Source organism: Scomber scombrus, chromosome 1 (genome assembly GCF_963691925.1).
Source record: "Scomber scombrus chromosome 1, fScoSco1.1, whole genome shotgun sequence".
In the NCBI taxonomy this organism is placed as follows: Eukaryota; Metazoa; Chordata; class Actinopteri; order Scombriformes; family Scombridae; genus Scomber; species Scomber scombrus.
This window is the reverse complement of record NC_084970.1, coordinates 12,470,384-12,493,574: the sequence shown is the minus strand read 5'-3', so window position 1 is coordinate 12,493,574 and position 23,191 is coordinate 12,470,384. Positions and strand designations below refer to the sequence as shown.

The following is a 23,191-nucleotide window of genomic DNA, read 5'->3' as shown; positions in this document are numbered from 1 at the left end:
ACACATGCAATTGATCTCCATACAACTTGACACCTTTCAACCCACAATTCAATAATAAAGTGGTATATGGTCTTTTTAATGTAAAAATGAATTGGGTTGGGTGAATGAATTGGGTTTCTAGACTGCTCAATGTAAGCTTGTTTACATTATATGTGTTAAAGTTTTAACATTCATAATAACATCTGTCTTGTTGATTGTGCTTAAGAGTGATCAAGGAATTTGCATTCAAATTGTTAATAATTATTCTTTTTTTCATCTTTCAGGGACATGTTCCTTTTATGGAGAAAGGCCGTTGGATTTAAAACTATTAGTGAGCCTCTACACGTACTGCAGTTTTACTGATTGTGAGCTGGGCTCCCACTGTCAAGCACAGGTTGATAGTGCTTGGCTCACCACTGCTGTATTCCCAGCCAACTCCTCCTTCACTAGATGACAATAAACAGTCTACAGGATTGCCATCCATGGTTTCTGATCTAATCAAGACTATATCATCCTACATTGAAAAGATTTGCAAAGGAATGTTTACAAAGAAATTGGCAAACCCAATAAAGAAGAAAGAGAGAAGCGAAAATAAAGAGCCCAAATTAACCACCGATTTGCAAGCACACAATCTAACCATTTCTACCACACTGAAGACTACAGTTAAAAAGATTTCCAAATGCTCTTCGGCACGTAACATATCACTTGAAGAAGACGACGGAAAGAACGACTGCTCATCTCTTTCACCCACTTTCAGTTATCGAGTGGCTATAGCAAATGGACTCCCAAAAAACTCTCTTTTTTTGAATAATAATGAAAGTATCTTTCCTGAGGTTCTTTCAATTGATAGTAGCTACTCTGACTCCTTGAGTGAGACAAAACCTGTCCGGAGACTGGATGAGCATAAATCCCACACTATGCCAGTAAGACGAAACAGGAAGAGCCTCATCAGTTTGGCTCCCTCTGATGGCAGTTCTGAGGGAGAACGAGTGGAACGCTCCAGTCTGCACACACTGCGGCTGGGTGCTCTACGTAAATTAAGAAAATGGAAGAAGAGTCAGGAATGTGTCTCCTCAGACTCTGAGGTGAGCAACTGGAGGAAAACACTGGGCATTCGGAGCAAGTCCTTGGATCGTGCTGGGCGGCAGCAAAAGAGCTCAACCCTGGAGCCTGGCTCCTCCTCCACAGGTTGCATCAGTCAAACACAGGATGTTATGGAGATGATCTTCAAGGAGCTTCAGGGGATCAGCCAGATAGAGACAGAACTGTCTGAGCTGCGTGGCCATGTAAACGCCCTAAAGAGCTCCATTGATGAGATCTCCAGTAGTGTGGAGGTAGTTCAGAGTGAGATTGAGCAGCTTCGCTCTGGATTTGTCCAATCTAGAAGAGAAACACGTGATATCCATGACTATATAAAACAAATTAGCCATCAGGCCAATAATTCAACCTTGCGGTTCATCAATGTTCCTGAAGAAAATTTAGAGAAAACAGAAAGTCTTATATATAAAATACTAAAGGACAAAATGGGTTTCATTGATGCCCAGAAAAATATTAAAATTGAGCTTGCTCATAGGTTAGGGCAACAAAGAGAATGTTCCAATGCAAAACCCCGCCCGATTATTGTTATTTTTGCAACGACACAAGATAGGGATTTAGTCTTGAAGAAATGTTATAAACTTAAAGGAACTGGTATTACAGTTTCTACTGATAGCTTAACTCATGATGGAAAGGACAGAAAAGACAAAACAATGTCTTCTTCACAAACCTATGAAAGCATGGATATAAAAGTCTCAGGAAAGGATAAGGTAGTGGAGAGTGATGACTGGGACTCAATGGACAGTGATAAAGAATTGGATGAATTAAGCAGAAATAAATATGCAATGGTGATTTCAAAGCCTGTTCATAAGAGCAAATCAGAAAAGAGGCGATCCCATGACCATAGCCGGTCAGGAGAAGAGGCAGGCTACTCAGGCGCAGTTCACTACGCTGATGACTCTTACTATGACCCAGATAAGCATGCAAAGGCTTACTACTCTGATTTGACCCCTGGTTGGCTTTCCCAGAGTGACTATTCCACCCCCAAACTCAGCCGCTCTGAGTCTGACTGCTCAAAACTTTGCCAGTCATATTCAGAAGACTTCTCAGAGAGTCAATACTTTACACGGGCTAATGGCTGCTCCCTGCTGTCCTCCTCCGATCAGGAACTGTGGCAGAGAAAACAAGAGGACATGGCTTCCTCCTGGTATGCTAGTCCTAGTCACCCACTCGGCCATGAGAATCAACCTTATGAACACAATGAGGTTGAGACAACAGAAACAATTGACAGCGGGGTGAGCAATGGACTTGTCTGTATGTCTGGGGACAGAAGCCACTACAGTGGCTCCCAGGTCTCTCTGCAAGGTGACCTATCACCCTGGAAAGACTGGCATCATCTGGAGCAAGGTGCTGACTCTGGGTTGGAAGTCTCCATAGAGGTTAGCAGTCCTTTTGACCCATCAACTATACCTGGTTTTCCAGAGAACATCACTAAATGCCAAGAGGTTGATTTACAATTTGAAGGGGATGAAGAGTTCATGATGCTTGATAGAGAACCTTCCCTACCACCTATAACCACACATATCATTCCTCCCATCACAGAACGGGAGCCTGTCAGCAAGACATCTGTTCGGCCATCTAAAGAGGTATCTAAGGTGATCCCAAAAGAAAGTGTGAAAGTATCCTCTAAAGATGCCACTAAAGCTACTGCTAAAGTGACACATAAACAAACTAAATCAGTTCCAAAAGAGGAATCTACCAAAATATTGGCAAAGGAAAGTCCTAAGGTGTCTACTAAGGTTTCACCTAAAGTGACATCTAAAGCAGCTCCTAAAGAGTCACCTAAAGAGCTTCAGAAATCAGTAGCTAAAGAATCCTCTCAAGCCCTCCCTAAAGACAGTCAAAAAATAACACCTAAAGCCACAAAGCCCATCATCAAAGAAGTATCTAAAGTGACATCTAAGGTAATTCCTAGTGATGTTGTTAAAGTCACTCCTAAAGCAACCCCAAAAGAAAACCAGATAATGACTCCAAAAGAAAGCCCTAAAGAGTCACCAAAAGAGAGCCCTAAATTAACCCCAATTGAGAGCCCTATCTCAACCCCTAAAGAGTCCCCGAAAGAATCTCCTAAAGTGTCCCCCAAAGTCCCTGCTAAAGAACCCCCACAAGTTGCATCTAAAGAAGGTCTGAAAATTGCTGTTAAAGAAGTTACCAAAGAACCTGTAAAACTACCCCCAAAAGAGGTTTCAAAAGAGATGGCTAAAGTAGCACCTAAAGAGACTAGTAAAGTAACAACTAAAGATGTTTCTAAGACTCCACCTAAAGAAGCCCAGAAAGTAGCCCCTAAAGAGAGTCCTATACTGCCTGCCAAAGAGACTCCTAAAGCAACCCCAACAGAGGCCTCTAAAGTGGTCCCTAAAGATGCCCTGAAGGAACGCTCCAAAACCCTTCCTAAAGAAAAATTCCCAGAGTTGGATGTCAATCATAGTTTTCACCAGGCCCAGAGTAAGTCTTCAACTATGTACCGTAGTCAGAGTGAGATTCGAACAGAGAAAGTTGAGGAGGTGCCAAAGTCTTGGAGCAGCAGGCTCAGCATAGATCTTAGTGAGAAGTCCTTTGGTTTTGGCTTTGGTTCTACATTGCAAAGGGCTAAATCAGCTCTGGAGGTTGTTTTGAAGTCTGGTTCTCAGAATACTCCTGCTCCTCCTGAGGAGCCCGCTAACTCCTCTTCCTCATTCATGGGGCGTTTCCGCACCATGTCCACCTCGACTGCAAATAACTCCAGTACTACCATAGACTCAGATGTCTACACAGAACCTGTCTTCTACAATGCAGAGGAGGACAAAACAGGTGCAGAGGCAGAGGCTGGAGAACAATCAGTTGACAATGAGACTCACTATGTTGAAGTGATGGAGCAGGTACTGGCTAATTTGGAGAACAAGAGCAATGCTAATGATACAGAGGAGACAGAGGAGCCTGTGCAGGAGTATGAAGCTACTCAGGACTATGATGTTTCTGATGATATTGATGCTTCTCAAGACAATGATGTCTCTCAGGATTTTGAGGCCTCTCAAGATTTTGATGCCACAGCAGACTATGAGGCAAGTAAAGAGGCATGTGTTCTGGAGTATGATTGCAGTTTGGATCAACAGTATGATGAAGAGTACAGTGAGGAATATGAAACCCATTTGACTGAGGACACTGCTGAATATGATGCAATGGTGGAGTATGTGGATGTAGAAGAACCAGATGAGACTGAAGACAATGATGTGACAGAGGAGATGGAGGAGGGTGATGAGGAGTTGGATGAGTTAGAAGAGATAATAGAGGAGGCTGCTGAGATGTCTGAAAAAGAGGTTCAACATCAGGAGGATGAAAACAAAAATGTTCCTGAGGAGATGCCCACAGAAGCCCCCCCAAAGAAGCGTGTGCGACCCACATTCAAGGAGGCAGCATTGAGGGCCTACAGGAAACAGATGGCTGAGCTGGAGCAGCAGATCCTGGCAGGAGGTATGACTCTTCACTCCTTAATATTTGTCTCAGTTTCACTTTACATTGGCAAAGCATGGGAGGTCATAACAATGTGATTTTCAATCAAATGTATACATTTACAGTAACTAGCAAAAACAAAGCACCTGGTTTTGAGTATTACATTAAATTGACTAAAAATTGTGAACAATTAACATTAGTTAAAAAAGCTCACATCTCAGATGCAGTTGTTTGAGAGGCTGACAAAGAGAGATAAACAACAAGTTAACATGAACATCAAGAAAAAGGTAGTACAAATTTACAATGCCACTGAGAGGGTAGAGTCATCAGTACTTAAGTCGCAGATGTTGGAGTATCCCTGATGATAGCAACAAGGAAATGTGTCAAATGGTTGCAGCTACACTACCACACATGATAAGTAGCATTGTCAAAATATATAAAAAAGATAGCAATAATAAATAAATAAAAGTTACAGCAAAAAAGTTTAGTCAGAAGTTTCTGCACATTTATTTCCATAACATAATTAATTAATATAAACCAAAGGGTCCCTAAAATGAAAAATAAATACATCTTTAAATCAATAGTATGATTTGTACAATGGTAATGTAAAGTGTATACACAATATTTAGATAATGCCCTATAACCTACAAAACCTCTGATAAGCCTTAAAATCCAACCTCAGGTCCTCTGTGTTGTTAGTGGGAGCATAAATCACAGAGAATAACATTAATTTATGTGGTCGAGACAAGCCCACGACTTGAGACTTGTAGGTTTATTACTTTTGGATTTGTAGGAACCCCAAACTTAGATCAGCTTATGGATGTCTCTTTGAATTGGTGATTGGTGACTTTGAGTTGAAAGATGGAATTCTCTCTGAAGGCAGCGGGCAGTGTCAGTGTGGGCACTTAATTGTATTTGTATTCCCATGGAGCAGTACTAGATTATAATGTAGTGGACTGTGGTTCAAGGGATGAGATGTCAAACATGTTTTCTGGAGGTTTATCATGTATCATCAAAATTTAATAGGCTTCAAAGCTGGCCTCCAAACCTACCATCAATTCTTCATAACAAGTGGAGTGCCTGTTCAAAATGTGCCTGCTCAGAACGGGCCGATAGGCTGGCCTTTGGTATTGCTGCTTCAATACATAGAAAATTAATACTGCTGATGTGAGGTCTGAATGACTCTTTACACCAAAAACAAGATGGAAACTAACATTCTGTAATACATGGATTTTAAGTATTTGTAATAGTGAATCTTTTCTCATTTCAAATATAACGAGGGCTGCATTTACATAGCTTTTAAAAAATGTGCATCCTCCAATAAAATTGATCAATCATATAGGGATCTAATGTTGCTTATTTTCTGTGGCTTCATTTTCAAGTTTTCAACTGTCCATGGGAAGGAGCCTAATATTTGCCTATTCATGATTAAAAGCTCTATTTTGGCTGTCTACTTTTCTGTTTTTAGAGCATGCCATGTGAAAAAAACTTTTCTCAAGCTGAGTTGATACTTAAAATTTATGAAAACACTGCACACCACTGATTGGTCAGTCATTTATTTCATTCACATGCTTTCTGTTTCAGAGAAAGCTTTCCACTGCTTCCTCTCCACACTCTGCCATGCTCTCTCTCTTTCTCTTTCTCTCACTCACATGCGTGCGCTTCTCGGCTGCCGTGCTTGAAACAGCATTCACACATGAGAAAAAAACAACGCAGATTTGTCTTGTTGTTTGTATTTACTGCTGCATTTGTTGGATGAATGAAAAGGAGAAATGCAGAGGAGGACCATGAAACAATCAGAAAATAAAGTATTTCTGTCATTCACAGGCTTTCTCTCTCTCAGAGAAAGCTTTCTACTGCTGTCTCTCCTCACCAGTGCTGTCTCTCGGTAGCTCGCTCGTTCGCTCAGCTCACTCGCACTCTCTCTCTTGTCAGGAACAAAGCCTAACTTTTAACATTAGTGAATGAAGAGAGATGTTTTCGATTCTCTCACGGCAGGGTTTTACTTCTCTGATCTCCGTCTGTGTTCATGACATGCAGTTGCAGAGACTGGCAGCCCTGCTGCTGCACAGCGATGTGGCTCACTGATCACTTGTTTATTCAAATTTTATAAATAGTGAACGTATCGGGTGTCCAAATTGCACAAAATGTAACATTGCACTTCCTTAGGTCCACAGCAATACGCCTGCTAAGTGTGAAATCGATCGGATGAACGGTTGTCAAGATACAAAAGGACATACAGACAGATATACAGAGAGAGATTCCTTCCTTTATAGTTAGATGAATAAAAAATTACTTCAGTCTTTTATTGAGTGCCATTGGGCTGACAGGCAGTTAAAGCAACATGAACATGAAGTCCGTATCGAAGTCCATATTGACCTACCAGCCTATATGTTCCTTATGTCTATATGTTGATGTTTCAAATTTAAAATATTTTATTCTCTACATGCAGCAGAATATTGTGCCAGTGCTCTCATTTGTCTTTTTGAATCATTGTTTTGTTTCACTACAGTAGTTGCCTTGAATAAAAATGCTGTGTAACTGATAGGTCAAGGCTTACTTAAAAAGGATGTGATTAAAAATTAACTGGGTGTATAAATTGTTTGGATTGATTCGTTGAAGGAAAAGTAGTCTTTCCTTTGGAATGAAAAGAGACCAGGGAATTTCCGCTCTCATTTAAAATGAAAGAAGTTTTTGACCTACATATGTAGCTGCAACTGTACTCATGGTGAGCTATGTACTTTACTTCAGGGAATACAGGCTACACTGAAGACTGTGAGGCTGTGTGACAGATGGAAGAACAAACCTTTTCAGTGGACACATTCACCCAGCATCCAGCAGGGCTGTTACTGTTTACTAAAACTCTGACTCTGAAACAGTATTCTCTCTCATTTATTTGGCTGTAAGCGACCATACATGCCAACCTTTTAAGACTACTATCTGTAGCTCATGTTAAGTATGAGACTACACTATGCATTATCATCTAAATTATTACCACGATATACCACAGGTGATCAATTCCATTCAATTCTATTTAAATGTGACACCACAGTTATATCAGATAAAATGATACATGAGTGTCCCTTCAGGATTAATATAGGGAGAGGATGCATCAATAATTCTTGTAAGGCCAAACTGATAATAGATTTTTGAGGCTTAAGCCATTATTGAAATGGGAGGTCTTAAAATCTGGCACAATGATACTGTCCTCCCAAAAAATCCATTAACCCATTAAAAAGAATCAGTCGTTTCAGCAAATCCTCAAAAGCAACATCACTTTACATTAAGTGACAAAGCTCTTCAGCGGCCACAGTAATTATGACTGTTGACCATTAGGAGGAAAGGAGGAAGTAATGTTGCGTTATTACCGAGCCACTGAGTCTACAGAGGGAAGAGGTCAGGGGATGATGGTGCAGACAACAACACCTCTGACTTTAACATTGGAGACTGCCGTTCGTTTCCCATTTCCTACCAACAGTCAACACTGGTTCCTTTAAAGCTGCAGTTGGTAAGTCTTATAAAAGTAACTTTTTGTCATATTTGCTAAGACTGTCACTATGTAAAGACAGCTTTACATGAAACTAGTAATCTGTAAAAAAACCCCCAAAAAAACAGGCTCATCTAGCCCCACCTACTGCTCCTACTGTAAATTGGCAAATTGCCAGAAACCGAGCCAGGATGGTGTCTGATGGAGTGTCTGACAGCTGTCAATCACTGCTCACGCACACAGCCCCTCCCCCTTCCTCCTCAGCTCGGTCAAGCTCATATCTCCGAGAGCGGCTTCAGGAGCGTAGAGAAAGTAATGGCGCAGCAACAACAATCAGCGAGGACAAAACTACTGATACCTCCGTTACCAACAACAGCATACACGGTCGCGTGCCGTCGCGCTCCTCTGGGGGAGGGACTTTGGAGGCAGGGCAGGAGTGCAGCCGAGAGGGAGGGGGAAGGATCTGAAAGTTGTACTTCTTCAAATTTGATGCTAAGTCCTCTCTCTCCTCAAAGTTACCAACTGCAGCTTTAAACCATGACTATGACCATTACCTAACCTTAACCAAGTGGTTATCACTGTAACGATGATGACGAAACTGACCTTAACAAAGTTTTAACTTTAACTGAAACCATGAACTTTCCCTAAACTTATCTGTTTTTGTCACTGATTTTTTTTGTTTGCAGTTGCATTTTGAGTTTTGCAGGGCGCTGACAAACAATGTCTACCTGTTGATAGCAGCATTAGATCAGAAATTGCTAATATGTGTCATTCTTAAGGGAATGGACAAGCAGTGCACTATGTCATTTAATTTGGAAAACTTGTTAGGTACAATATGTGGTCCTACACCTTTTAACATAACAACAAAACAACAAGAATTGTTATTAAATTGTGACCAATATGTTCTGAATGGGACTTTTTTTTTTTAATGAACTTTTCAGTGCTCTCTGATGGACAAATTATATAAGGGCGATGTTGTTTATAAATCATCTCAAGCATAAAACATATCTTTAACATTTCTGTACTGTAATTTCTTGCTATTTATTGCCTGTGACTATGCATTCTTATTTTTATGTATTGCTTTTGTTAGACTATGAGGAAAGATGAGTTATTATGCGAGGTGAAGCGTGCAGTAGCGTCATATGACTCCAAATGTAAATGTGCAAGCGTCTATCCTCACTGAAGAATGGCTTTTTATCTGTTTTTAGAAGTGAGTTACTGGCCTTTTAATAGTTTGTTTTGGTGTTTCTGTATTTTTCAATAGTGTTTACCAGTTCTGTGAACAGTGATGTATGAGTTCAGACACTGGAAATAGTCAGTGTTAGTTTTCACTGTAATCAACAATGCAAAAAACATCTTGAGATAGGATGAAGCAGGCCAAGATGAGGAGAAGAAATGTGAGGCAGGAGTAACCATAAAAAGGAAAGCTAATGTGTGTTTTATCATATAGTCAAACTTTAGTGTAGTTTGGGGTTGGGAGGTGGATTGCGGTCATAGGGCCTGATTTACTAAAGGTTTGCGTGTGTAAAAAAGTGTGCAAACTTGACATCACCCGCAAAAAATGTGCAAGCTGATCTACGAACGCAGCGCACTGAGGTTTGCGTCTTTCAACTGTGCAAGATAATACGTGCTGTCCATTTAGTACATTTGCCATAATGAATATGTAATATGAAACGTTTCAACCCCAGTGTGCAAAATACAGAGAGGAGAAAATGCAAATATGTTATTTAGCACACGCATTGTGATTTATATGGAATATTTTTGGTTTTACTAACAGCATTGACTTCGTCACAAATACTCTCCCATATGTCGGTTTTTCTTGTAATATTTGTTTTTGTTATAACTCAATATATTTGTTAACCTCTTCCACTAGAACCTGATCACATTTCATTTTGCAGCTTTCTGCTCGTCCAAACTCTCCATAAAGACACGCAAAACCCTCATTTAAATACTGCTGTCTCCTCCCTGTTGCACCTGTTTTCATTTACGCAGTTATTCTTAGTAGATCACCCGCAAACCTCATGCAAACGGCACGCGCAATCTATTGCACCATGCACGCAATTTAGTACCCACTATTTAGGATCTTAGTAAATCAGGCCCATAGTCAGGCTCTCTTGCTCTGTAAAATTACTCAATTCTATCTCCTTGGTCTTATTATTAAGTTATTTCAAATTTTGAAACTTGTTGCACACAAGCATTGTTGAGGCAAGTCTGTTACTATGTCAGACCAGAAAGTCAAATTAAAAAATACGGGAAGCTTTAGTATGAGCCCAGTCTTGCTGCAGCTTCTTCAGTCAGAGTTTGCATTTCAGCCCCACTCGAAGTTTTGCTGGTTGTCCAGAAGTTTAAAAGTTTTTGCATCCTTCCAGAAAATGAGAATTTCTGTCAGGAATGGCTGAAAATTACAGCTGACTGACTGCTTTACAAGTCTCAGTACACTGCAGTGTTTTCAACTTTTTCCATCTTTTGAGGAAGTTTTAAAACAAGCACACTCCTAAACATTGTTACTCAGCTAAAAAAATATGATATATCTCTGCTAAAGCTAAGCCAATGAATGCTGGCTACATTTGAAAAAGAGCAAACTCAGACATAATCTTACCATTTGGAAACACCCTGTTGAAGTCTGAACTGTGCAACATCAGGTTCTTCCCTTTCATTAAGGATAAGACTATATTCTTTTGCATCTCCATACATTGCTGTAGACAATACTTTAGGTAAAGATGTGGTGTAAATCAATTTTCATTTTTCATTCGGTCGTATTCTGATTGGGTGGGGGTGAAACTCCAGCCAATCAAAGAAGATGGTCATTAACAGTGCATATTTTATGTAAATGTCCTGCTGGAGGACAGAGGGAATCTGTGATGTTAGGAAAGTCAGATTTAGAACTTTTGGTGAATTAAAATGTCACATATGTTTAAAATCAATTCAGTATATAATGAATCAAAAAAGGACAGAATACCACATCTTTAAAGATACTCTTTGCCAGTGTTAAGCAATCGTTGTTACCATCTACCTCAGATTGTCTGCACTCTCTTTCACCTCCTCGCGAAGAGTGGATGAAAACACTGGAAACATTTGATCCAAATTCATTATCAATATTGATGGAGAAATAGATATAGATGGAAGAACACATATGGCTTCTCTATACTCCCCCCTCATTAGCTCTATGCCTTCATCTCTTGTAGCTGATGTGTGCTCACCACGCACGTGCTCTGAAGCGTGCTGGCTGGTCTGTGTGGGAGCTGTGAAGGGAGTCTCAGCAGTACTGCCACTCTTGCCAGGCCTGTCTTCAACTGGCTACAGCAGCGTCTGTATTCAGATGCTAATTCACACTCCCAAGGGCATTCTGTAACCAGGTCAACCTTGCTTGGAATATTTATAGAGGTCTGCTGCTAGTGAAATTTGCTGCTTGCTCCTGAGGGAGCAAAGGAGGTAGACCCTCTTTATGCTTAGTGCACCATATCTCAAGAAAGTGTGGATATGAAAAATGCAGATACAGGGTATGAAGAGTCTCTGTTGTAGTTTTATGGAAGACCATAGAGGACTTTATTAAAATGATAACGTGAATTTTGAAATAGCATTGTCATTTTCCACATGTTTATGTTATTTAAGTAAAAATTTAAATGAAAATGCAGTAATCCAATTTGCATTTTCATTTTCACATACTCGCCTAGGTAATTCTATGGCCATATTAAAATGAAAATGTAAAATCTGTTTGACTTTTTCTCTGAAATTTGTACCCCACTATACAGTGGAAAATATTCAAATGTTGATTAACATTTGAAAATTAAAATGAAATATAAAAAAATGTAACCTCATTTTCAATTTATGTAAGCAATATTTAATTCAACATTAAAATTAAAATACAATTTTTTAATGATTTGATACTGTCAATTTTCAGAATAAATCTGAAAAAGAAATTGTTGTTATAGAACTGCATTTTAAATTTTAACTTAAATACTTTTACTTTTTATATAGCATTTTAATTTGAAATCTGTCCACTATACAGTGGGTTGCAACTTTTAAATATCAAACAGCTTTTCCGTTTTCGTTTTAACATGGTCATAGAACACCCATAAGAGTATATGAAAATGAAATTGCATATTGGATTGTTGATTTTTCATTTTCACCTCCTTGTGAAATTGTTTCCCTATGGGCTTCCATAGATTTAAGTGATACCATCCAATTCAAAGCACTGCCTGAATTGCTGTTTTCAGTATTGCTGTTTTCATCTGGCTGCTATAAACAGGAAAAGCTTTTTTCCCACAGTTTACGCTCTTGGAGGAGCTATGACTCTAGTTTGCAATACATTACCTCTGGCTGTCCGATTAGACACTGTATGCTTTCTCTGATTATGGTGTCACCACGTAATACTCGTGCTTGAATATTTTCCCTCAAACTTGCACGAGAACGATTGCATAATAATTAACAGTGATTAAGGCAGTAGTGTTCCATTCATCTGTACAAATTCAATCTCAGTTTCAAAAACAAAACAGGCGTTTTTCTTTGATTAGGTGTTGGATGATATCCCATTTTACCCCTATGCTTTATTCCTGATTCATGCCTCGAGGGATTCTATTTTTGAGCTAAAATGTAACTAAATAAACCCTAGTTGAGGTGTTATTTCTTCTATTGTAGGAAATACTGTGTCATGCGGTGTTGTTTGAGTCATCTGAGGGACAAGGGGGTAAACAAAGTGGTAGCTCAGGCCCCAGGATGTTCATATCTCACTTTGACTTACCACATTTTATTAGAAAGCTTAGAGAGCTGTAACCTTTCACTACACACATCTCCTATTTTCATTTTCTCTCCTGTGTTGTCACAGAGTTAAGAGTAATTTGTGAGATTATTAATGCCAGAGATTTTAATAAGATATGGCTATATGAAATGTTTTGGTATTACCTCTATTTACTTATTTCTTTACTACACAAAGAAAATATTCTGGTTTTGCCACCATCTATTAAGATGTATTAATGCTAAGACAACTGATAGAAAAAGTAGTGCAAGCATAAAAAATACAGATATTGTAGACATTGCAGATGGTGTTAAAAGTTTGACCATATTAATTTGTTCCTTGTCTACAGAGAGGTTTTCAATACGTATGGCAGTGGTAATGTGATTATATGTTCAGTGTAAGATAAGAAAATAAGATAAGATAAGAATAGTCTTTATTGTCATTATAAATGTACAACGAAAGCTGCAAGAAAGTCATCAAACAACCATACAATGAAGCTGTGGGCTTTATTTGACTTTTTTCAAGATGACGTTTGGGCTTGGTTGCTGTTTTACTGAGAGTTGGGTAAGAGAAATTGATGGACATCAGTTTAATTTCTGTGAATTCAGTGAAGCTGCTGACTGGACTGAAACATTTAGCTCTGACAAAGAAGAGAAAAAGACCCTCTGGTAATGGTTCAATAGTTGTCTTTCACACATTGTGTCTGTAGTTACTGCTACTTAATGACCTAGATTTTGTTCAAAATTGGAGGGAAACCTTCACTGTCAGGACAGGGATGTTGGTAATGTAGCGATACTATAGTTTAGTGCGTACACTCATTTTCTGTCTCTACACATTTTAAATAGCCTACCGCAGGCAACCATGACTGAGCTACAGTGAGTAGCGAAAAATAATGTCACTTAGCTTATTGTTGTAAAGAAATCTTTTTCACTTTTAAACTTGTCATACTGTCACAAGCTAAGCACATGTGGAACTAATCACATTAACTGTGACTGCATCAATAAGCCAACAGGAAGCTAATGTGCACAATATCATTAGAAGTTAAACTTTTCAAATATGTATGTTTCACATACGTGAATTAGAACCTTTCCTGGTTTGTTAACGTAGGGGCTAGTTTAATAACAATGTAACATTAATGACGGTGTGATTTCAGATGCATTTTGAGGTTCAGTTTTGCTTGTCAGTGAGCAGCAGGGATAAAAATGTGAATTATTGTATAAAAACATTTGGCTTTTTGTGTTGGACATGGTCTTTTCCATGAGACTTGAAAGTTTTTTTAAGACATAAGACATAAGCTACCCTTACCTTTGTTACATTTTTACACTTTTTTTTGTTTATGTTAAAATGCTATTAATAAGGTAATGGCACTCTAAAATGCTAGAGAGATCCACCAGGCATAGAAATTCATCATTATTCCATTCTCATAATATTCTGTGAAAACTCTGGCCAATCATATCATTCGGACAGAATGATATGATTGGCCGAGCGACCTGCCTGTTTTCCACTTCCGCATTACGTAATCGCGTGCGCCCCCCCCCCCCACCCGGAAGAGAGTCTGTTTTGGATCCACGGCATTTTAATGCATCCATGATCCACGGAGATAGCCGTAAACAGACAGTAGCGACTGACAATGACCGACAAAAGCGGGCCACAGCTTCCACCTCCAGCTGCTCCTACAGGGAAAAAGAAAACTATATATATATAGTGCGCGTTCGTGGAGGCGGAGGTTTCTTGATTGTGATTGTTTTATGAAGGTTTCTTCTCCTTCAGAGTGTGTTTGTGCACCCATGTTAGTGTGTGAGTGTATATAAACATTCACCAGTGTATATTTGTTTGTCTGTGTGAAAGTGTGTCTGAATGTGAATGTGTGTTCCTGGAACAGAGGTCAGTCCGAGTTGTACCATACTATCAGCTTCGTGCAGGCTTTTCTGTTCCGGTGAGCTCTGATCTATGCGCAGTGTGACCCTGTGTGTCGGCACTGCGATGCAGGATTTACTGCCAGTGTTGCCACCTCAACACTTTGCCCACAGCACATAGGCACAAAGGTTTCCTACCAATCAATTATATTTTTCTTCTACAGATTTAAGGCACCTGTGAAATGAGGTTTATATCAGCAGCCTATATAGCCTATCTTTGTGGTCTGGCTTTATCTAGTGTAGCTGCAGACTTGCTTGTAGAGACGATGGCTCTATCTTGTATAGTTGTGCTGAAAGTAAATTAGCTGATCGCTGTCCATGGTACCAAATCACACTTTAGTTTTTTTTTTTTAAGTCATGTTGCTCTGCGTGTGATATACTGTCACAGTTGAAGAAAAAAAAAGTTGTTTTCCTACAAAAATCTGTCTTTTAAATAATTTGGACAACCTTGTTTTAATGTTGACCGGAATGCATTGTAATGTTTTTATATTATCAATGCATCCACAAATACCACTCATTATGAAAAGCTATACACTTGTGATGAGCACTAATGGTATTATAAAGCACTTTGGGTAAAAGCATCCACCCAATCCCATGTACTGTCTTCTCAATCAATGCAGGTCCAGAGTTATTACTGTTATAATGAGTATCAATTAGTATGTTCATGTTGTGTTTTAAAAAACAAAAACAAAAAACTTTTAAGTCAACAGACAAAACAAAATTGAATAGAAACTGGACATTTTTGGAAGAGAAGCTGTCTAATATTGTGTAATTTAGTGCCAATAATGCAGTCACTGCATGTCAACAACAAGCATCTTGTTGTTTTAATCAGAGCAGCAACTTGATCTTTCTCTTGTGAACAGCTGTTTTCTGTGTGTAGCACATTAGATCAGGATTATGCTGCCATTTATCACCCATGGATCAATAGTGCAGTAATTACACCTAAGCAGTCTTGCTTATTTAAAGGGCTTGCCCTCTCACAGTTCGTCTCTAAAATGGCAAAATGATACCAATCTCTTATGCTTACCTAATGTCCCATGTCTGCATATCTATGAGTGTTAACAGGTATTTGATCAAAGGCATCATTTTAAAATTTGTGCTGCGTTGATTTTGATAATTTTATGTGCAAGATTTATCTCCACAATTAAACTGTCAGCTGAGAGCCTCCTGTTGTATAACAGTGACTGGTTCAACTGTATACAGTGTACTCTACAGTATTCCTCTGTTTAGAGCCATTCTCCCTGAGGGACATGTTGACTCTGTCTCCATTTCTGCATAAATTGTTTGGCAAAACAGAATTGTGCAGTTAGGCAGTAATAGTAGATTAGAGACCTAAGTGTGTGTCTTTTCCAGTAAGATGCTCCTTTCTAACTCTCCACCCTCCTGTCATTTTCTCCTTTCAGACTGCAGTGCTTTGGATACTCAGGTTTTATGTCATTGTTTTACATGAACTATTTGGATATATGTGTGCCCTTGCATGTATTTGTGAGATTGTGTCTATACTGTGTGCGTATTTGTGTGGTATGTGGTGAAATGTAGAATTGATTTTCAAATAATACATCTACCTGAAGGCGAGTGAGTGTGTGTGTTTGTTGTCCTGCAGTTAAATTGAAGTGGTATCTGGTATGAAAGTGAATGCTGCATGTGCCTATGAGTGATCTTGTTGTCACTTTGTGGTGATTATCCTTTTATTCCTCTCGTTTCAGAAAATGATTTGTGTTTCAAAGTGGACATTTTGGTCAGTGAGGAGGGAGCGTTACACAATAGACAAATCTGGCCTGAAGCTCAGAGAGCGGCAATACTCTCAGTCTTGAGCCCACAAATTACATTGATGTGGAATAATTTGGTCTTTTGCCTTTGGTGCTTCCCTCCCTTCTCCCTGTGCTGTACTCTTCATCTCCTGTCATTTATCTTGTCCTGAAATGATCTCCAAATATACTGTATATGCCTCACTGTACTGTATTATACTGTATATTTCTTTTATTTTAATTTGGCTGCTTTGTGTCTGATTATGTGCACTTATTTTGTGGTATCTTGTCTTACATTGTGTGTTTCTATTCTCTTTGCAGCCTCGCAGTATTTTGGACCCCAAACTGCTCGGCTTGCAGTCTGAAGGGTGAGTGGTGGCTCACTTTTGTCATCTACTGGGTTCACATTTACATCATTGTTATTCAGAAAGGTGTCTGACTTAATGGCTTATTATGAAAGTTGATTTGAAAGATAGTTTAAGCCAACCGTTGTAGTATAGTGGGAGGGGAGGAAAAAAGCTAATAAACAAATTTAGCTTCCGTTACCAAAGGTTGCTATGCAGCCATCTGCAACATGTGTTGTGCGTAAAGGCAGCAAGAAATGGGGCCCCTTGGGTAAGGCGAGGGCCTCTGCTGCTCGTCACGTTGTGTATCTTAAGGGTCATACCACTGATGTCGCTGAGAGGGCTGACAGAAAGGCTTGAGGAGCTTTATCTGTGTGGAGGCATTGGGGCCTTGATGTCATGTTGAGGTCATTAGAGAGGCTTTGAGTGACAGTTGAGGTGATGCCACTGAGAGCCTCACAGGAATCGAGCAGAGCTTGTAGGAGCGTAGTGAGGGAGCTGTACAGTGTGCACAAGGGAATTCGAGGATGGAGAGAGAGAGAGAGAGAGAGAGAGACAGAGACAACTGGAACTTGTAGGAAATTGGAAAAACTCAGTTTGAAGTCTGTTTTTAAGGTGTGGAGGAGAATGTATTTACTGCAGTGGGCCATCACATTAAATACCATTTTCAGAATTCACAATATGCACATGATACAATAATAGGCATAATATTTGATAGATATAGGAAATGCTGCAGCACTACACTGTAAAAAGAAATAAAGAATATACAGGAAAGAGGGAGTCTATGGAAACAGCAGAGGGTGAGAGGGATTAGAAAGAGCTCCAGTGTAGGCAGTTGGCACCATGTGAAGCTGAGAGGAAAGGGTGAGACAGGTTAGGCAGAAGGCATGATCCACGGTGTTTGCCGGCTGTGTAAATCAAGGCCCCCCTTTCACCGTAGTAATGTCTCCCCCAGCATGGTATTATTATGATATTAATACACCTTAAATCTGTCTGCTTCTCTAGGGCTGGCAGTATTCTTTATGGTATTGACAGCATGCCAGATTTACGCCGCAAGAGGACAGTGCCTCTTGTCCGAGACCTGGTGAGTCATCTGCCTCAACAAGGTTATGTGTGATTTATGTTAAATCTATCTGAGTGATCCCAGATTATACCACACTGGCGGAATCCTGCTCTGTGTGAGTATGGACTCCTGCTGAAGATTTTACTGGCAACCTGATAAATAATTGTAAAGCTGGGATAGAGTAATTGAGTTTGTCTTTTATTATTATGTAATATTGTCAGGACTGAAATAATAGCCTTTTAGCTTAAGTCTCTGCAAAAATAGGATAATGGTTATTTAAAGATAACTTAATCTGGATTTAATTATAAATATGTTACAGCACATGATTTGTATAATTAAACTGACTTACCTCACATGTGTAGACCTGCTTTGCAGTTCCATGAATGAAGTAGATTTTTAGAAAGACACTACATTTTAATTATGATAAAAACACACCAGTAAAGACCTGAGTGATAGCAACTACTTAAAACTGGAAATTTAGTGTAGAGCACTGCCTTGTGGGATGTTAAAAGTACTCTTAGCCATAACTGTATAGCTTGATTAATTAGTCTAGAGAGGGTGTTTAAGACGTTGCATCACAGTGATGCATCCCCATTTGTTTTTATTGCAACATAATGTGTCATAACATATCCCACCGAGAGGCCTGTTGCAGTGCAGTCCACTTTAGCACTGTGCCACATGGTTAATCCTTCTGAAAGACAACAGGCTGCTGTTATGCCAATAGTATGTCTGTTTATAACTGTTTGTCAATTATGTGCTTCACAGTATGTGTCTGTCTTGTGTTGTTATGTTTCTCATCTTCATGTATTGTAGCAAAAAAGGATAGAAATATGTTCTCAACTATTTTAAATGAAGTTGTTTAAAAACAACCTGTTTTAATACTCTTTAAAGATTTCAAGTCTCTTGTGAAGTAATACAACATGCATTTTATACACATTATAATGCAGCTTGATGTCATTCACATAGATGCTGATAAATGTTTATATCACGGTGAACAACATGAGTTGATACTGTATTTGTCCATATCTCTCATGAAATTAATAACCAACAATGTCTTGGTAAGTATGGGTTGTCGTCTTTTATTTTGGATTTTTTTGGATTTTGCGTGTATATTTGCCATTCCTACATAGACCCATAACAGCTATGGGTGATATTTTTCAGTGAGTTGTCAGATTTCAGCCTCGCTGAGATATGGCCATTTTTCTTCTTTTTTTGTTTTGTTGCTCGGCAGGTTTCGAAAATTGTATTTAACTTGAAATGTTGACAACTCAACCCAAAAATATATCCAAGAGACTTCATTGACTTCTGATTTAACTGTGTGAGGCTTTTAAATCATGTAAAAGTGACACTGAACAAGCCTTTTACACGTGGGATGAAGTCAGTAGTCAGCAGATTAATTGGTCCCCTCTCATGCCTCTCCTTTGTCAATGTCCCCCATTTGCTGTGCGATTGCTTCAGGGCAGCAACAGCGTTTGATTGGAATGGACAGCAGGGTTCCCCCACACTGTGACGGGATACAAAAAACATAAACAAACAGAAAAAAAAAGTTTTAAATCAAATCACAAAGTACTGAATGCTATATTGTAGCTAAATAGATATTAACTGGATACAGGGTCATATTGTATTGCCCTCAGCAACCTCAGCAGTGCTGGTGCATGTTGATAAACTTACATCAACACTCACAGTTCATGTAGAGGTCACATTCCCTCCTACATTCTCCATGGCTTCCATGGATCTTTACCATAGCTGGGCTGTACAAACAAGAGGGTCGTGGTAAAGACTGATCCAATATTGTCAGCTGTCCATGTCTGCATTCCTCTGTTACGTAATTTCCTCCACTATGGGGTAAATGTCTATCAATCTCTGGTCACCCAGACTCAATGGATATTAATATAATATAGCTAATTTTCATGTGTATATCTGTGTGTGTCTGTGTGTTACCTGTTTGTGTTTGTGAGAGTGCCTCATGTGGGCGCATATTGTACATGTTTGAGTAAATTTGTGAATGTTTGAACCGATGCGTGTGTTTTTTAAGTGTGTGAGTCAGTGTTGTGTGTGCGCGAGTCAGTGCCGTGCAGTACAGCTGGCTTCACCCATACATGAGTTTGTGTGTCTTGTGTTACTGTGTGTCAAACTAATGTGCAGAGCAGACAGCAGAAAATATGATCAAAGCTTCATCCAACAGAGAAATGAATATAAATGCCAAGCATGACTGCAATTTAGTAACTTCCAATGCATGAGTGGATAAAGAATCATGCAACGGCTGTATAATCTCTCTCAATAGTAGTTATTTTTCAAGAGCTCTGTGCCCTAACGAGTCAGTCCTGCATGGCAGTTGAGACACCTATGCGCTCAGTATGGTTAAATACAATTACTCTGCTGATTGTGCTTTCACAATTCACCCTCCCACTACCTGTCTAATTCAATTTCTTTATTTCTTTCATTCTCTTTTCATGGCCACCTGGAAATCACAGGCTTTGGTAAGCATACTGTCTGTCTGTTCTTGAAGTTAGGGGCAACAGATACAGAGTATCAGTAATATCCAAATATCCAGATATTGTTTGTTTTGATGAATTTGTTTACTATTTTAGCTAATTTTTTTATATCTAAAAGTTATTCTTATGTTGTTAGATTTAGGGACCAAAATAAATGATTCAGTGTTTCTATATGACATTTTCTTCTACGCTACTATATTATCATTCAGTCATTAGCTGCAACTCTGAGTGTTCTACAGGCCACCGTCTGTAAATCCATTGTTATACTGTGTAAAACTGCACAAAAGTAAAATGGGTCAGTGGATTTCTTCCTCTTCATCACATTTCTTTTTCCTCTTCTCTCAGACCCTCACTGCTCGAAAGGCAGGCATCTCGTTCGCTCTGGTGAACCGGTCCACTCTGAATAATGAAGATCTGGTGAGTACTAACGTGTCCATACTCTCTGCCTGCATGGGAATCATTGTCTTGGTAATGTGGAGTCTAGGTGGGTAATGGAGGGTTCTGCAGAGACATAGGATTCTGGACCCATGTTCTCATTAAATTTTAGGGTGGTGTTTGGAAGCGGAGGGTGCTGGATCACTGACAAACTTTTATAGCTGTGCTGTTTGCTGCAGTCATTGTACTTCAGAGTTCAGGATCACATTGCCAGGAACACAGGGTTCCAAAATGAAAATGAGATGTATTGCATCATTTACTGGCCTTATTTCTTTGGATGTACACACAGTCATCACCTGTCTCTCTGCCTGTCTCTCTGTACAGTAATACACACTGCAGTTTATGAAAATGGTCTCCATGGCCAGATACTCACTCTTTCTGCTGTGCTGTTACTGTCAGATCATTTGGTTGAGTCCAGAAATTAAGAGATGGTCCCATCATTTCATATGCCCGGCGATTAATAATAATAAGCAGTGTTCATCTAGGAAGGCAGAGCTATAGAAAAGGCAGAATGTCTCAGTCAATAACTAGAGACACTTTTGTGTTGACCTCCAAAGCTCTCCCTGCATTAATTGATTGCAATTCTTCCCTCCCAGAGGGAAGGCAGTGTTATAGGAGGCAAACAGCGGGAGAAAGCAGTTTCTTAGCAAGACAAACATGCCGACAAGTTCATATCCGCTGAGGTGCAACATGAGGCTGCCTAAGCCTACAAGATTACTGGATTAAATTGTGCTCAAAAATATTTCATCTTTTCAAACAAGAGACATGGCACTCAATTTGTGTGCATTTTCATATCGTTTTTCTATTTGACACACTTCATTTGGTTTCATGGTCCACATGCCCTGTTGCCCTGAAGTGACAGGATCTCAATTGCTTACAAATAGCCATGGGTTTGATTAAAGGGGCTTTAGGGATGAACAACCACTGTCCCAGATGAGGGAGAAATGACGTGATAGATGCTCTGTATTAATGTGTGTACAAAGACAGCTGATTCTTTGGCGAGCAAAAGCTTGCGCTTTAGGGTTAGATGTCCAATATTCTGATGAGGAAAAAACAGGGAAGAGTTTAATAATTGGTGGTGGAGGGTAGCTGAGTTCTGAGCAAAGCTGCAGATTGTGTGGTCTTGGTAAGTAGGACGAGCAGATGTCAGAGTTTTATCTGCTGCATTAAGTCCAGTAGAGTGCTTTCCTGTGAGGAGTGCAAGAGTACTCAGTAAATGACCATTTGCTGTTTAAGAATGCAGAGGTGTTAGTGGACGAGACGGGGCAGGGAGAGGAGAGGAAGTGTGAGAAAAGGATTAAAGGAGAGCAAAGCAGAGAGTGATTTGTCATCATGACCCCACAGCCCTGAAGTCACTGATCAGGCATCCATGTTGAACAATTTGCCCTCGACTCCCTGGAGAGATGTTCCAATCCATTTAGATTAGCATTGTTTTCTCTTTTTTCTTCTCTCTTTTAACTTAATACATTTTAATTGAACTTAATTTATTAAACACACTAGCTGACGTATAGAACTCTCTCCCTTGATGCTTCTCTCTTTCTGCGTCATGTTTCCTATGCATCTGCTTTTTAGAGCAGAAAGGAACATTATATGTGGGCCAACTAACGGCCCGTGTGTCCGCTTAATGTTCTGAGCTGTATCTGATCTGAGCACCAGAGTCTGTTAATGGTGACTGTCAACATAAACTAGGGTTGTTCTTACCTGGTGAGACAAAGGCAGGGTCTCATTTATAGGAAGGAAGGAGGGAGACATGGGTCAAAGAGTATCTAGAAATAGCATGTGATGTGCTGCTTTAAATCAGTTCAGATACCATCAGGCAAGCTGTGAGCAGGCAAATACACAACACCATATTATACATGCCTTTGATCTCTGCGCAGGTCATTTTTGGGTAGTAATGCAAATATTTCCAGGCAGTAAAAAATATTAGATTGAGTTTAAAACGCTTGCAGTTGTCGAAATATTACACACAGCTCACATGTTCTTTGTGATTACTTGTTAGGGCTGAAATGGTATAGTACTTAAAGCAAAAGATTAGAAGTGTAGACGGCTGGGACAGGATGAGGAGGATAGCAGTGTCAATGAAGTGGTTGACAAGGACAATAGGTGGTGAAATTGGAAAGGAGGGGTGAAAGGAGGAGGATAGATTAGATTATTCCCTGTCGGGCAGAGGCTGCGGCTGTCAATCAGCTCAAACGGTGTCTTGCACATCACCAAAGGTTACCTCACAGTGTAACACATGAAACTCACACGTATAGCACTCTTAACACATCTGCTGCAAAGTGTGACATGCAGTGTCAGTAGAGAGGGAATATTTGAAAAGAGAGAAATAGACTGGAGGAAAGAAACTCATCATAAAATGCTACTTTCTTTAAATGCCAAGGCAGAAAAAAAGAGTTACACACTTAACATGCTCAGTAATGGAGTAACTTTGTAAAATAGAAAATAAAAAATCTACTTGGCTGGGA

The 23,191-nt window shown here is 39.5% G+C and overlaps 1 protein-coding gene across 1 annotated transcript in view; it reads left to right on the top strand.

Annotated features, from left to right (window-relative positions):
- The first annotated feature begins 461 nt into the window (after positions 1 to 461).
- LOC133979611 (protein unc-13 homolog C) overlaps positions 462 to 23,191 on the top strand; it is a 102,365-nt gene continuing 79,635 nt past the window's right edge. Inside the window, exons 1-6 of the mRNA XM_062418165.1 lie at positions 462 to 4,524; positions 16,348 to 16,379; positions 16,711 to 16,757; positions 17,739 to 17,817; positions 20,271 to 20,276; positions 20,637 to 20,708. Of these exons, the coding sequence (XP_062274149.1) occupies positions 462 to 4,524; positions 16,348 to 16,379; positions 16,711 to 16,757; positions 17,739 to 17,817; positions 20,271 to 20,276; positions 20,637 to 20,708 (4,299 nt within the window). The remainder of the gene's footprint in view (positions 4,525 to 16,347; positions 16,380 to 16,710; positions 16,758 to 17,738; positions 17,818 to 20,270; positions 20,277 to 20,636; positions 20,709 to 23,191) is intronic.